General features: G+C 39.4%; 1 protein-coding gene across 3 annotated transcripts in view; it reads right to left on the bottom strand.

Moving 5' to 3' along the window:
* LOC140458182 (receptor-type tyrosine-protein phosphatase zeta-like) overlaps positions 1–15,341 on the bottom strand; it is a 254,311-nt gene that overhangs the window by 59,067 nt on the left and 179,903 nt on the right. For 2 of the 3 annotated variants that reach the window (XM_072552397.1, XM_072552395.1), the window contains exons 12-13: positions 12,223–14,794; positions 3,913–4,057 (exon numbers count right to left, since the gene is read on the bottom strand). In XM_072552397.1, the coding sequence (XP_072408498.1) occupies positions 3,913–4,057; positions 12,223–14,794 (2,717 nt within the window). The remainder of the gene's footprint in view (positions 1–3,912; positions 4,058–12,222; positions 14,795–15,341) is intronic. The other variant, XM_072552398.1, reaches the window with a different exon arrangement.

The following is a 15,341-nucleotide window of genomic DNA, read 5'->3' as shown; positions in this document are numbered from 1 at the left end:
AGACATTATTTCAATGAGCTACATCACACTGCAGCACCCAAGAACTACAAAAGCAGAAGGAAAATATCTATACAACATAGAGTCAATGGGTACCCAATAAACACAATCTGCCAATTCCTCAGAAACAAACCCAAACAAGCAGACACAACGCAACCAAAAACTATAGTCACATTACGTCACATCAAAGACCTATCGGAAATGATCTCTAGACTAGTCAGACCTCTTGGCATCACATTAGCCCACAAACCTACGAACACACCTAAACAGCGCCTAATGAACTTAAGGGATCCATTAAATACCACCAGCAAAACTAACATCACTTACAAGAAACCACACAAGAACTGTAAAAAAAAACACTACACCTGACAAACTAGCAGGAAACTTGTCATCAGGATATATGAACACCAACTGGTCACAAAAATACATGACCCACTAGTTTCCATACATACAGAGAAAGAAGGATACCACTTTGACTGGGACAACACACACATCCTAGAACAGGAGAAACAAAGACATGCACAAGAACTTTTAGAAGCATGGCATTCTAACCAGAACTCCATCAATTAACACATTAATTTAGACCCTTTCAACCTTCCCTTGAAAAAAAGAACCGGAAATGACATCACCCACCTTAAAAAAACCAAGACCCATAAATATAGAGGTGGGACATACCACCAGTGCTTCACTGGAGACTCTCAGTGAAGATGTTACCTAGCATGGTGACAAAACATCTGAAAACAAACCTTCATGCTCAGCAAGCTAACTTACATACTTATCATCAACCTGAGCTACAAATCTTCTCAAAAATCGCTAACCTTTAAGTATGAACTAGCCAATATGTAACTGCATTCTTTCTTTTAAAAACAATTGTATGAAGTGAAGGTAAATGAGGAAGATTAAAAATGAAGAATTTATGTGGACAAATGTTGTCAGTGTCAGTGTTGGCGAAAACTCTGAGACAAAGTGGCTACTCATAGAAATATAGAAAATAGGAGCAAAAGTAGGCCATTCAGCCCATTTGACCCTGTTCCTGTTCACCCCATAGCCTTTGATCCCTTTAGCCATAAGAACTTTATCTAAGTCCTTCTGGAAAACATTTAATGTCTTGGCCTCAACCACTTTCTGTGGCAAAGAATTCGCAGGCTCATGAATCTCTGGGTGAAGAAATTTCTGCTCATCTCAATCCTAAATGGCCTACCCTGTATCCTTAAACACCATTTCTTGTGACCCCTTCTTTGGATTGCCCAGTCATCAGGAACCTCTGTCTTGCATTTACCCTGTCTAGCTTTATTAGAATTTTATAGGTTTCCATGAAATCCTCCTTATTCTTCTAAACTCCAATGAATATAAGCCTAACCAATCCAATCTCTCTTCAGATGTCTGTCCTGCCATCCGAGGATACTCAAGTATGTTTCATAATTTGGACAATGTGGATTCTTTTAGGCTGGTATCAGGTACAAACTCCAAGACAGATTGTATTTCAATACATTCATTTTCATGGAGTTGTCATAGATGAGTACAATCAATGTGCATTTTACCTGAAGTCTGGTATACCAACTCTCATGGCAATTATTCAAACGCACAAAACAGAACTCTATTCTTGACACGCAGCAGCTTGGGAAAAATTATTAAAACATATTTTCCTACACACTGACTGTAATAGCCATCCCAATATATCCATCTGTTTTGTTTAATTGTCCACCCGCAGCAAGGCTGAGGCAGAGTGTTGCTAAGTAAGCTTCCTGCTAATTATCACTCTATTAAAAAGGAATAAGTGCTGACAGGTTTATTGCCATCGCTGTACAATCTAGCGGTTGTATCTTTGATATTCCTCAATCTGCCAGATCATTTCTTTGGCACCTTCCCTCTACGGCTGAAGGAACAAATCCCCAATGGCCAAATCTCTTGTTAATATCATCAGGCTTTTAATCAGGTACTTAACAAGCTAAAAAGGCAATATTAATGAATCGTGTCAAACCTCTGAAAATTATTGATATATAATTAACAAATAAAAACTCGCTCTTATTTTCCATGATGGAACTGGTGACTCTACGATGTCTAACAATGAAACACAATGAGATAATGTGCTCATTACAACATCTTGGAGCAACCTCTACCTGGCCTCTCCTCTCTGACCGGAGATTGAAACTAGCTGAGAAGGTAAATACCCACACTCATCAATGCTGTCTCAAATTCTTGGGATGCTGGATCATTTTGGCAAAATGTACCATTGAAAAACTTGCACATTTAAACCTCTTCGACTAGAGAGTTATTATCCTCGGTAGTTTTGAAACTCCAATTTCTGTACAACGTAAAACTTACTTCCACCAAATTGCTGAATTTTGGCTCCAGACAGGTCGAAATAATTTGAATTTTGCAAGCTTAGCATCCCAACTATGCAAGCCAATGCCTTTCTCTTGGTCTTTGGTTACTTACTTCCAAATCCACAATCTTAGGGTGAGAAAGTAATATTATGTAGAGCACAAAGACGTTGCACTGCAGGTTATTGCTTTGTACTTCACTGTCAGCTTCTTGCACCACAGTCCCCCTTTATCCCCAACCCAACACATATAAAAATGCTGCTTGCACTCAGGATTTGACTTAAAAGCTTTTCAATTTTACTAAATCAGATTGTCATCCTTTATACATCAATGCTTTGTCTGTGAGTATTTCTCTCCTGAACAGGGCAGGCTTCCATTTATAACACAACTCACTGGCCTGAAGCACTTTGCCACTGTTCGCAGTGTAGTCACTTGCTCTAAACTTTGTCTTTTTAGTTTTGTAGTTTCCTGCCACTTTGATTGTTTTGATAGCAGACAGGCCATATCATTATGTGGATGGCCTCAGTGAGTGTTACACTGACTGCTTGAAGAGTAGGTTTGGAGAGGGCTTTGATGAAGGGGGTAAAGCTGGAGAAGTACCAAATTAAATCTGATCTCATCCTCGGGCAGCATCTCGATAATTGCAATAGAGGGAACTGGGAAGTGCTCAAAAATAGAATCACTGGATGAATACTCCCTCCATCTCTGACCCTGGACTGTATCCTCCCTGGGCAGGGGGACAGGGCACTGAAAATACACACACGGAACACTCCTACTGCTGTTTCAATTGAAATCATCACAGGTTGGAATGTGGTCAAAGGGACACTCCTATTTTAAAAGAATTGAAGAACTGTAGAAAACATGCAACAAAGATTCAACAGGACGATGCCAGGAATTAGAGGATACAATAATGATAGGAGAATTAGGATATCATTATTCTTTTTGGCCGAGAGTCAGTATTGCTGCATTTTATAGAGTATTTCTCACTGTATCTTGTCACTATCACCATATTCACTATCTGCCAGGTTTCTGTGTGCACCACTTTCACACATTGTAGCCACATCTTACAACATGCCATGCCCAGGAGTAATCATTATAACTGGGAGCTGCCTTGCATGCTCCGATTGCCTAGTGGTATTATCACAACATGATTAAGCCAGAAACTCAACTAATATTCTGGGGACCCAGGTTTGAATCCCACTGCAGTAAATAGTGAAATTTGAATTCAATAGTAAATATCTGGAATTAAGAATCTATTGATGTCCATGAAACCACTGTTGATTGTTGGAAACACCCATCTGGTTCACTAAAGCCCTTCGAGGAAGGAAACTTGCCATCCTCTCCTGGTCTGGCCTACATGTGACTCCAGAGTCTGCTTTGATGGGGAATACACAGTGTCCCGATATACAGCATCCAACTATACTGGAGTGACAACTGTGTAGCCAGCAGAAAATCCAGGCCAGAAACTACTGCGCGATAGAAATAGATTCGATTAACATGATCTAATTAGCTGTATTTATATTATCTTCATCTATGTTTCCAAACAAATATTTGTCAGCTAATAGAATTATCATGATTTCAGATCACTCACCTCCAGTATATAAGGATAGCTACCAGCAGCATCAAACATAGGAAGGTGAGAGCTGATACCACCACAAGAGGGATAATTGCTTTTTTTTCTGTCTCTAACCCAACTGCCAAACCTATGCGGGACTCATGGCTGCTGTTACTGGCCTCTGTGGTTGTAGAAAAAGCAAAAGGATTAAAAAACAGTTTTACCATAAGCAAACCAGAATGAAACAGCAAACCACACTCATGACAGTACAATAAGATAGTCAAAGTTTCATGACTTAGCTTCACTTATATGCCCAAAATATAATTTGCTTGAGACTACTTACCTGTACAACACAAAATAAGTGGTAATAAACTTTCAAGCTACTCAAGAGAGAAGCAAAAAGGTGAAGAACAGTGACAATGAAGTAACCAGCGAAAGCATAGTCCCAGCACCACCAAGCAACACAACATACCCTACACATATCAAAGCAGACAGACGATCAGAGGGTACTATGAAACCTTCATCTCATTTAAAATCTTATGGTTTTAAACAATGATTAGATTTCTGAAGTAAATTTCAAACAAATTGACAAAAATACTGGCATTATGTCTTGGTCAGATAAGAAGTTGTCAGCTTGAATGGAAACTGATCACAGGTAGTGATCATTTTGCCTGAAATCCACGCACAAGATATTACAATAATGAACCGTGAGATTTTTCTAACGGTTGCAAATTAGGAAGACAAATAACCAAGTCACAGTGTGTAATCTTGTTAACCATTCTCTAGCTGATCTGTGTTGCTTTATTTTGTCCCTGCACATAGTCAAATTCTGTTATCTTTCCATTGCTTCTTTTCATTTGTGAAGTCTGCCTCAAAGCATTTTACCTTTCAGATAGTTCTTGAGTGCCTGACCAAAGAGCAGTGCTCCAAAAGCTTGGACTTCCAAATACACCTGTTGGACCATAACCTGGTGTTATTTGATGTTTAACTTTCTTCTGAATGCCATTCTACATGGGGCAACATCACAGCAGCACAAACAGACGAGCCTGCAGGATCCTGAGTCTCTCAGGCACACAAGTGTCACTTGGTAGGGATTTTGGTGCATCAGTTCCTGGGACAGTGATGCCCTATCCCACCTGACATGCCAATCAGAAATGCTGCCTCAGAGGCCATGCTAGCTGGTGGCACAGGACCCAAAAACTCCAGGAACAGTGTGCAAGGTAAGTGAATTTGAAGTGTGGGGGATGGGAAAGGAGGAAAGCACAGCCTGGGGAGATGGAGTTGTACAGGCGGCTGGCTTGCAGTGATCAACACAACTACCACCACCCTCAAGCCTCACCCATCCGTGTCTTCAATCACTCCTCAGATTGGACGGATGGAGGCAACCCACCAACATGCCTATATTTCACCAATCAAAAGGGTACAACTCTATGACTGCCACAGTTCTTACCTGTCAAGGAAAGAGTTAACCACAGTGATCATAATGAAGCCATTAAGTGATGAACAATTAACCACTTAAGGGCTTCAATTGATGGTGGACTGCGGAACTCGAGTGTGGCGTCTTCCTGCCTCAAACCTCATGTCAATGGAAGTGAGAAGACAGTGGGTATCTCTGAAGCCAACCCAGTTGACAATCTCTCCTTCCATCTACCTTGCCAGTCACTTGTCAGGAGGGCATGATTCAGTCCTTTGTTTCTACGCGTGTTCATAAACCTCTCTCATTAGGCTATCTGTATCTCTTGCTGTCAAACCCATTCCTTACCTTTTGCTTTTTGTAAAACTTTTCTTGCCCTGTTTTCTCTATCTTGACTGCCTGAAAAATGCTCCTTTAATGTTTGACTCAACAGCTGGTCTCACCTTGTATAGTGTGTTGCAAAGGGCAGCTAACAGTTTTGTGGGAACACTGCATGTGTAGGGATAGGCTGTTGATGAGAAAGAAACAGAAACAGAATCATTTGCATCTAGCAGCTGTAATGTAAGGGAGTAGGTGTCTTGGTTTAGCATGTGGTGTAAGTGCATCGATGTATTCAGATGAGTGGCCATGACTGCAGGTGTGACAGCACTTGTGAAAGGGGCAAGAGCTGGCAACAGTATGCGGTTGATGAGAAAGAACAGTAAACATTTTCCGAAATTCAGCAAGTTACAATGAGCAAGGATAGCAAAATCCCGATTCCAGTGTTGCAACTGAAAACAATAAATTCTGGACATCACAGCGGGTCACGCAGCATCGAAACTTTGCGAGTCTAGATGAGTCTTCATAAGAGATCTGATGAAGAGTCATGTAGACTCGAAATATTAGTTTGCTTTCTCTCTTTGGATGCTGTCTGACCTGCTGTGATCTCCAGCAGTTGTTGTTTCCAGCAGCTGCAGGAATTTGTTCCTACCAATGTTGCAACTGCTGTTATGATGCCATCTGCTGACAACTATTGCAAATAACATATCTGGATTAGGACGATTGTAGGTTGCTCAATTAATTATCCAGTAAATAGCTAATATCTCTATAAAGCGATGTTCTTGTTGTACATAGTTACTCTTTTGAACCTGCATGACTTCTGCCACTTAAGCTATTTTTTCACCATAAATCCCCATTGAGCATGATAGGTTGCAACAATGCATTTAGGGCCCATTTGAAAATGTCATGGAGATAAAATGCCTGGCTTATGAAGAGAATTACCCATTTTCAGATAAAACTGTCAATATCTGTTTTGGCACCCAATAGTGGAAGAAACTCTGTCATTATTTTCAATAGTCCAACCAGATGTCATTCATTATAGTCTGCAATTTGTCAGTCTAATTAATAACCCTTAATAAAATGTACTTCAATGTGAAGTGGAATTTTAAAAAATGCTGATTTAGCCGTGTGTAATTGCACTGTAATTGTGCAAGAGGTGAGATTGGGGTGAGGTAAAGGTCCAGGAGATTAAAAGAATTACTGAGCCTCTCTCTATGAGAGTGAAATGAAAGAACTATTTAGAACATTGTTTGGGATGGTGCTCAATTTGTTGCAGTAATTACCTTTTGATGTAATTATTTTATCCCTTCCAGTCCTGCTGGGAGATGCAGACTGTGGTTACTCCCTGAGCCTCCCAAGCAGTTCAATTGACTTTAGCCTAGAACCAAATGTTAGCTAGTGCATTCTGAAATAAAACTGGCCATGTTGAGCTGCCATGCCCACTCTAGCCCCTGACTATGGTACTAATGAATCATGTTATACAGACACTAAAAGTTCTAGTTGTACAGTTTACATTGGGGCAGTTAGGTAACAGTACATTGCATCAAAATACCAAAGCATTGAAAGTCTGTAATATTGCAATATAAAGATCTGAAAAGCATCAAATAATACAATCATAACTAGCTAACCCTCGAAATGATGATCAAGGTGAAGAAATAAAAATGAGTTGTTGGCTAAAGCTTTTTGTGTGAATCACTTCTAATTCAAATTGACAATGCTACTGGTAGGACCAGTTTAGCAGAATTATATATGGAGAATCAACCAACCTGTGAACTTTAGTTATCCTTCCTCCTCCTCTACTTAGCTTATACATAGACCTCCAATATTCTTTAAAAAATGGAACCAGTGAATCAAAAAACAACAAAACTAAATCTGAAATCATTCGTCCCTGTAACTACACATATGAATTGCCAAAAAAACACGAAAAATAATATGCTTTGCAACTTAGTGTGATGATGTAACTTCACTAGAAAACCTCCACTCTGTATCATCCCAATCAGACATTGTGGGATGTTGGAAAACAGACTGATGTCTGTCTTCAATGACAAATTGGTTAAGACAACAAATTTGATAACTGCTGAAAGATATCTGGATTTTAATGATCCTGCAACATGCCAGTGACATCAAGAATATGTCATATTGTAAAAGGTGTCAGCTTGCTTTCATAAGTACTATCTGAAAAATGGGTCAGGTTTCTTTTACAGTGGCAATTTCAGATAGTTATACGCTTAACTGCACATTAAGGTTTCCATTTAAAAAAAAACACAAGTTGCTGGTTGTATGATGATTTTGAAGCAGCAGGATATGCTCTTTCTTCACCAATTAGATTAATGGGTTGAATAAAAGAGCAGAGTGAAAAATAAAGAGAAGGAAAAGAAGATTGACTTGAGAGGGGAAAAATGATGGAAAATAACATGGCATCTTTAAAATAGATCATAGTATCCTTCGTGAGGAAGCATGCCATTCGTGTCCCCATCGACCCTCCAACCAGCATCCCACCCTTCTCCTAACCCTGCATTTCCCATGACTAATCCACCGAGCCTACACAACCCTAGATACTATGGGAAATTGAGCATGGCCAATCCACTTAACCTGCACATCTTCGGACTATGGGAAGAAATTTAGACTGACACGGGGAGAATGTGCAAACTTCACGCAGACAATTACCCGAGGTTAGAATTGTACCTGGGTCTGTGAGGCAACAATGCTAACCACTGAGCAGCTGTGCTGAAATCGTTCAAAGTAGTCCACATTTATAATTTATTTTCTTGGGAAGGAAAGTTAATTGGCAGCCACTAGCAATTAACAGGCTGTTAAAAGATTGCTTATTCAAATACCTACTGGACTAATTAAGGTGTGGAGAATTCAAGTGCAATTCCATGAAACTCTCAGGGATATTAAGAACAAGAATTTTTTTGTGTTGCTGATAGCAAAGCATCACAAATCAGCCAGCAACTTGTGGCAATTTACAATTTATCTCTTTCTTACTCCATGGACAATGTGCACAATAGTGGCAAATATCAGCCAGAAAGTAAAGGTCTTGATATTCTGATGGGCATAAAAGTGCTGGTGCAAGGTTCACTGGAGTTAGAGATTTGGACTTCGTGGAGGCCATGATACAGCTGACTCTGTGGGAATTATCTACACAATCGAATTTTCTAATGGACAATTCTCTCCAACTAGAAACCTCCTAAAATGTTCATTAAACTTGGAGCAGGCAAAAGGTACAGAGATCAGGATGATTGTGGGGAGTGGAGGAGGTTACTTTGACAAGGCAAGTTTGAGGACCTCAAGGAGGTCCCACAGATGGGAAGATTGTTAAGGCGCTATTTAATTCAACCCTCAAACGTGAACCCAGGTAAGAACATAGAGCTATCACACTACGAGACTGACTTCAGCAGTAATATTTACCATTAGAGGCAACTACACAGGATAACGGCAAGAATAGGTCAGTGGCAGAATCTTAAATAGGTAAAATATTCATGAAAGAACTTGACAATATAAGGTGAACATGTATGTTAAGTTTTTGTTTTTTTGGCACTGAGTCAGTATTTTGTCCCATTAAGCCCAGACCTGCTCAGATAATGAACACCATGGTTTCACTACACTGAATTAATTTCCTGAAGAACATTGTTCTCTAACAACCCAAAGAAATTAAGTAAAATGCACCAATAACTTCTGAATCTCTACTGTTCAACTTCATCAAATATGATTTACTTCATTTGTATGAATGATATGCCCTGACAAATGGCAAAACAAGTACCATGAAGCTCTTTATTATCCCTTTCCATACGTATTCCTAAAATTCTCAATCTAATTTCCAGCCAGCTATTTATTACGTTTTTTTCTTAAGTAATAAAGCAACACAAAATTATCAGTATCTTTTAAGGTTTTCAGTGCATTTTGAAGTGACTGTAATAGAAAATATAAAAGGCACTATAAAAAAGTAAATGTTGTCAAAGATACAGAGCAAATTATCACACGTAAAAGCTCATGTATTTCAGAATGATGTCTTCATGAACGTGTTAACCTTGTACTGCATAATCCAACCAACAAAAAAGTTACTATTAAGTAATAGAATTAGAGAATATATTAGATTTATGTTGTGGAAAATTTGAGGCAATTACAGGAAACATTCTTTGAAATGTGAAAAAGCAGAGAAGGGATAATAAGGCTTGTAGAATATAATAAACTCTAACATTGCTTGTGTTGTACTGCAAAGTGCATTTGTTTCTTTCAGAAATTCATCATAAAAAGGTATGGATTTTGGATGAATCTATCACACAAAAGCTTCTCTGAGACTGATCATTTTGGGATGTTGGCACATCAATTCGATAACCTAATCCAATAGATGCATTGATGGTCATGAAAGGGCTTAGGGGACCTGTGTATAGGAACACTCCAGGCTGGAGGCTGGCTGCTGAACTTTTTCCACTGTGTCACACAAGTGAACACTTTCCCATCAAGGAGGTTTAGCTAAATTGTACACAATGTAACATTGCTATGTCAAACATAATGGGGTCATGGACATTCTAAGCAGATAAATTGCCTTCACCATTTTGTAGTGGAGGGCTCGTTCATAACACAGAATTTATCGATCGATAAATTACGATCGGAACCCTCCACAATCACCTGATGAAGGAACGTCGCTCCGAAAGCTAGTGTGCTTCCAATTAAACCTGTTGGACTATAACCTGGTGTTGTGCGATTTTTAACTTTGTACACCCCAGTCCAACACCGGCATCTCCAAATCACAATTATTTAAAAACAGCTTAACTTCCCATTTCTTGTCTCACTATTTTATGTTCTTGCAGCAATTCTATCAACAGTGCATGCTAAGTTCATCCGCTTATATCACTTACAATGTAATCACTAACATTGTAAATTTGCCAGCTACAAAATGACATGTTAACTTGCCATCAGTGGTGAGTTAGCATTATTGAGAGTTGGAGAGTGTAACCACCTATTTGTGGTTGATACATTGGAAAACCTCTTTGATTTCCAACAGACAGTTTAAAATGGATTAGATTAGAGTGGTGCTTGAAAAGCACAGCAGTTCAGGCAGCATCCGAGGAGCAGGAAAATGAAGCCAGCACAGTATCTGGTTGCAGCTTCATTTGGCTCATTTTTTGTTTGTCACATTTTAATTGTGTCAGAATTAACTCCAAAATGATTCATCAATCACCAACTATATTACTACAATCCTTTCTGTAGGAACAGGAAATTTGTATTACGTTTGAATAGGAATCTAAGATATATAGATCAACACATTGACTGTAAGAAAGCTTAATTGCTAATCTACTGTTGTACCCGCTCATACTATGAAATTGAATGACACCACACAGCTCAGTGAGAAATATACAACAACACAGGTTTCACTCTCTTGCATTTCTATGAGGATTCAGTTGACAATAAAGACATATCAGGATTGATAACGATAACATAATAACATTACTGAAACTCTCATAAGTATTATTCTCTAAAACACACATCTTAAAAATAATTTATAAGCAGTTGGTTGATATTGTCAGTTGAAATACCTTTTAAAAAAAAAACAAATTCTGTAAATTTTCATGCAATGCCACTTATTAAGAAAGGCATCCATGACAGCAAATTGAAGTTAAATTGTATTGATTAAAACATCAGACCTTCTTTAAACTCAAACACTATTGCATCCCTTTAACCAAAAATTATTATGCACACTGGATTTGTAGCAATATTATTCAATTTTTGTTCCATAGTACTTTGCAAGGAAGGTAATGAATTTTTTTAAAATTAAAGGCTACTTTATGCAAACTGAATATCTCCCCTAGCCCAAAAGAACAGACTTTCATAATATTTTTGACTATGAGTCAGGGAAGTAAGGAACACAGTGTATCTTAAAAACCTGTGCAATGGATTGTCACAACTTAGAAAAGAGTTGATAAGGGAATACTTGTAAATGCGATACCATCATTTGTCTAATCACTGATATATTCTCTACCATCCGCTATTCGAATCAAAGTTTATTTCACTAATTTCCTTGAAGAGCATATAAATATATTTGCAATTGCTGTAAAAGGTCCACTAAATTACTCAATTGCAATGTTGCATATTTCTCAAATTACCAAAGATGCTAACCCAGTGCTCACTTATGATGAAGCTTGAACACTTGCTGAACCTTGATATTGTAATATAAATTATTCACAGTTTGTATCAGGTTACACGATAGGAGATCATTCTGTGCTACTCAGCAAACAGTCTCATGATAGCTCAATTTCTCAGGTTGCTTTGAATAAATTGAGAACAATGCAGTTAAGTAAAGCATAATATACAAGTTTGATGGCAATTCTAACTTAATTTGGATCATTACCAAATCAGAATTATTGAAAATCTATATTTAAAGTTTGGTTTACATTAATCTAAAATTCCACTGACTTTTACAGACATTGATTGGCTATTGACCCCATCAACCATGATTACAGTCACATTGATACAGAAATGAGCAGGTCATCTTAGTACTAAGCCTTTTCCGGCATCAATAAGGATCCCACTACCAAGGTTGCTGACCATCCCCTCCAGAGCTGCATTGATTTCAACTTTAGTTTTGCAAATGGCTTTCAATCATAACTAACCTGCCTCATAAATGTCGAATAAAGTAGTTTCAAGCCCACTAGTTACAGATGGAGCTGAAGGCAGTGATGTCCTTGGTTCTGCTGCTTTACCTGTGCCTGTTGTACTGTCTAACGCTCTATAATTATACTCGAGGGAACTTAACACCATTGAAGTTTCATTAACAGTTAGACTATCAGATGTACTCTGGCCAGAACCACTCTCCTCTTCAGTGGTCAGGAAGGTACTAGTCCTAGAGTATGATGGGGACTGTTTCGTAGTTACTGCCGTGGTCCAATTATGTCTTGCTACTATTGTTGGTCTTTTGTGCTTTCCAGTGGATGCTTTTGGCGTCAGTGCTGTTGCCATGTAGTGATTTCTGTCCGCATCTGAATCTGTTAAATTGAAGTTAAGAGTAGTGAGGAACACGTTTTCTTCAGAAGACGCAGGTGGTCGTGATAAGATCTGGGAATACTGACTATTCTGCTCCTTTGTAGTGCTGAATATCTGCCCACTTATGTGACTTTCTTCCTCAGATCTGGGGTAAAATGTTGTCCGAACACTACCATCTGTCTCAGACAAATCAATTTCTGAACCAGAAGACCACGGTTCACCATCCTGACTTTCACTCAGCAATGTGACAGAGGAAGGCACAGAAGGGGCTGGCAAGGGAGCAGCAGAACCTTGCACATTTAGCTCCCTGCTAGGAGTTGTAGCTGGAACAGAAATGTACGATGAATCACCATATGATAAAGGTAGGCTAGTAGGAACAGAAAACTGGTTATTGGAAACAGTAGAGGAAACATAAGAGAGTGCATTATCACTGGAAGGCATGAGGGAAACATAAAGCATTGTCTCATTTTTCCACAATGTTTTGGTATCACTCAATGATCTTGTATTACCAGAGAGACTAACAGTAGCTTGCAGCAATAATTCATGAGTGAATAAAGCAGGAGCAGTTGCAGTTGATATTTGACTGTTGGGAAAAACAGGAGGAGCATACGAAGATATTTTGCTTTCATAGGAAGCAGGGATCGCTTGAAGCAACGTGTCAGCAACAGTGGGTGCAGAAGTAACATTCAAAGTCTCATCACTGGGAACAACAAGTGGAGTCAAAGGCAACATCAAACTGTTGGAAAGGGCAGGAGTAACATGAAGTAATATTTCATTCTCTTTAGAACTAGGGTAAGTTTGAAGAGATATCACATCACTGGGTAAAGGAAGGGCAGATTCAAACAACAGGTCACCAACAGAGGTTGCAGTAGTGGTATGCTGCACCAACTCACTGCTAAATGCAGCAGAAGTCACATGGAGTAATGCTGGAATTTCAGAGGAACTCTGAAGGTCATAAGGGAGTGCCTCAGTAGAGGAGGAAGCAGGGATAGTATGAAGAGACACCACATTGCTAGCTAAAGGAAGGGTAGCTTGAGCATCAACATTGGCTGGTAGAGATGAACCAGACACTCCCACAAAAGTAGCTTGAAGCAACATTTGACTGCTAGGAAAAACATGGGCAGAAGGAGGAAATGTCTCACTAGCTGGGGAATCAAAGGTCACATACAGAGACATTGGGTCAGTCGATAAAGGACTTGTCATTTGAATAAACACTTCACTATTAGCAGAAGCAGAAGATTGATAAAAAGATGCACTGAATAAGGAGGGAGTAGGCTGCAGCTGTGCTTCATCATGGGTATAAGCAGAGGTAGCATGAAAGGACACTTTGCTGTTTGAGGGCACAGTGGTAGTTTGAAACACCATCTCACCAGTAGAGTAAGGAGAGGTAGCTGGGATTTCCTTCTCTTTAGGTAAGGTATTTAATCTGTCAATGGAATCTGGAGTACTGTGTAGGTATGTTTCTTGGTCAGGAGGAAGAAGGGTTTCAGAAAACAACTCATGCGACGCAAGTACATTCCTGGTGGGGGGCGTTACCATATTTGGATAAACTGTTGCTGTAGAAGCGACAGAATCAGGAACCACACTGAGCTCTTGGGAATTAATTCTTTCATTGGCTGACATCATTTGCTCTTTCCCAGAATCCATATGAGGTATGACAATTGTTGTTTCAGACAACAAATTGGGAGTTGAATTACTCATGAGACCATCTTCAGGTGTAACTGCCTGAGGAATATTCCTCATGCCAAAGCTGGGTACACTGAATATATTGTCAGGTTCTGTTGCAGTACTGAAGTGTGGGGTTTCTTTGGGTGTAACTGGAATTCTTGCTTGGTGGGTGGTGGTGAAAATTTCATTCAAATCCAGGGGTCCTACGGCTGAAGAATCGTCCGAGTCCTCTGCTATGGAAGAGATCATGATTTCATAGGGCAGTGCAGTATCCTTGGATATTGTTTCAACCACAGTCATGGAGGGGGGATAAATAATCTCGGGAATGGTAACCTTTGTGGTTATTTCCTCATTTCCCTTGGCAAAATATTTTTCATTAGGAACAGCATTTGCATTCTGTTCTTTGTCATTGATGGATATGGATTTTTCATTTTCAGCTTCCACACTCTTCTCTTTCCACTGGTGATTAAATACCGGAGCCGTGTGAGTTTCAAGTAAAATTGGCTCTGATTGCACTGGATTAAGTTCTGTTGGCTGAAGGAGAAAGAAAGATTTCTTTTAAAAATGGAAACGTGTCCATTTTATATATTCTATTGACCACAATTCACATAGAACTTGCCTCTGCAATGGTTTTGCCAGTGTAAAATAAACAGAACTGTTGAAGAAACAGTGACTAAAAAATGGCCACTTACAGTATTTTTTTCAAGGTTTCTGCTAAGGCTACATTGGAAGATTGAAAGAACCAGATGAGAATCGGGCCCATTATTTGTGCACTTGGAATACTGCGTTGCATTTAATGGAGGTGATGGGTGTCTTGGCTGAAGGCTGTCAACCAGATGAGAGGTCGCCCATGAGTTGACATTGGCAGGTCTTCCCTGGGATGACAATTGTCTCCAGAAGCAGCTGTTTAGAATAGAAGCACAAGCCGGGAAATGGTGGTAGCTGCCAGTACTACACCCACATTGACCATCACTGGATTACGGGCCATAACTAATTGATGGCAGGAAAGGAGGTCGCAGGACATAAGGGAGATGGTTTGGAAGTCAACAATGGTGTAGGTATTACACTTGGTAGGACTAAC

Source organism: Chiloscyllium punctatum, chromosome 32 (genome assembly GCF_047496795.1).
Source record: "Chiloscyllium punctatum isolate Juve2018m chromosome 32, sChiPun1.3, whole genome shotgun sequence".
In the NCBI taxonomy this organism is placed as follows: Eukaryota; Metazoa; Chordata; class Chondrichthyes; order Orectolobiformes; family Hemiscylliidae; genus Chiloscyllium; species Chiloscyllium punctatum.
Note: the sequence above shows the minus strand (reverse complement) of the source record. Positions and strands in the feature narration are given on the sequence as shown.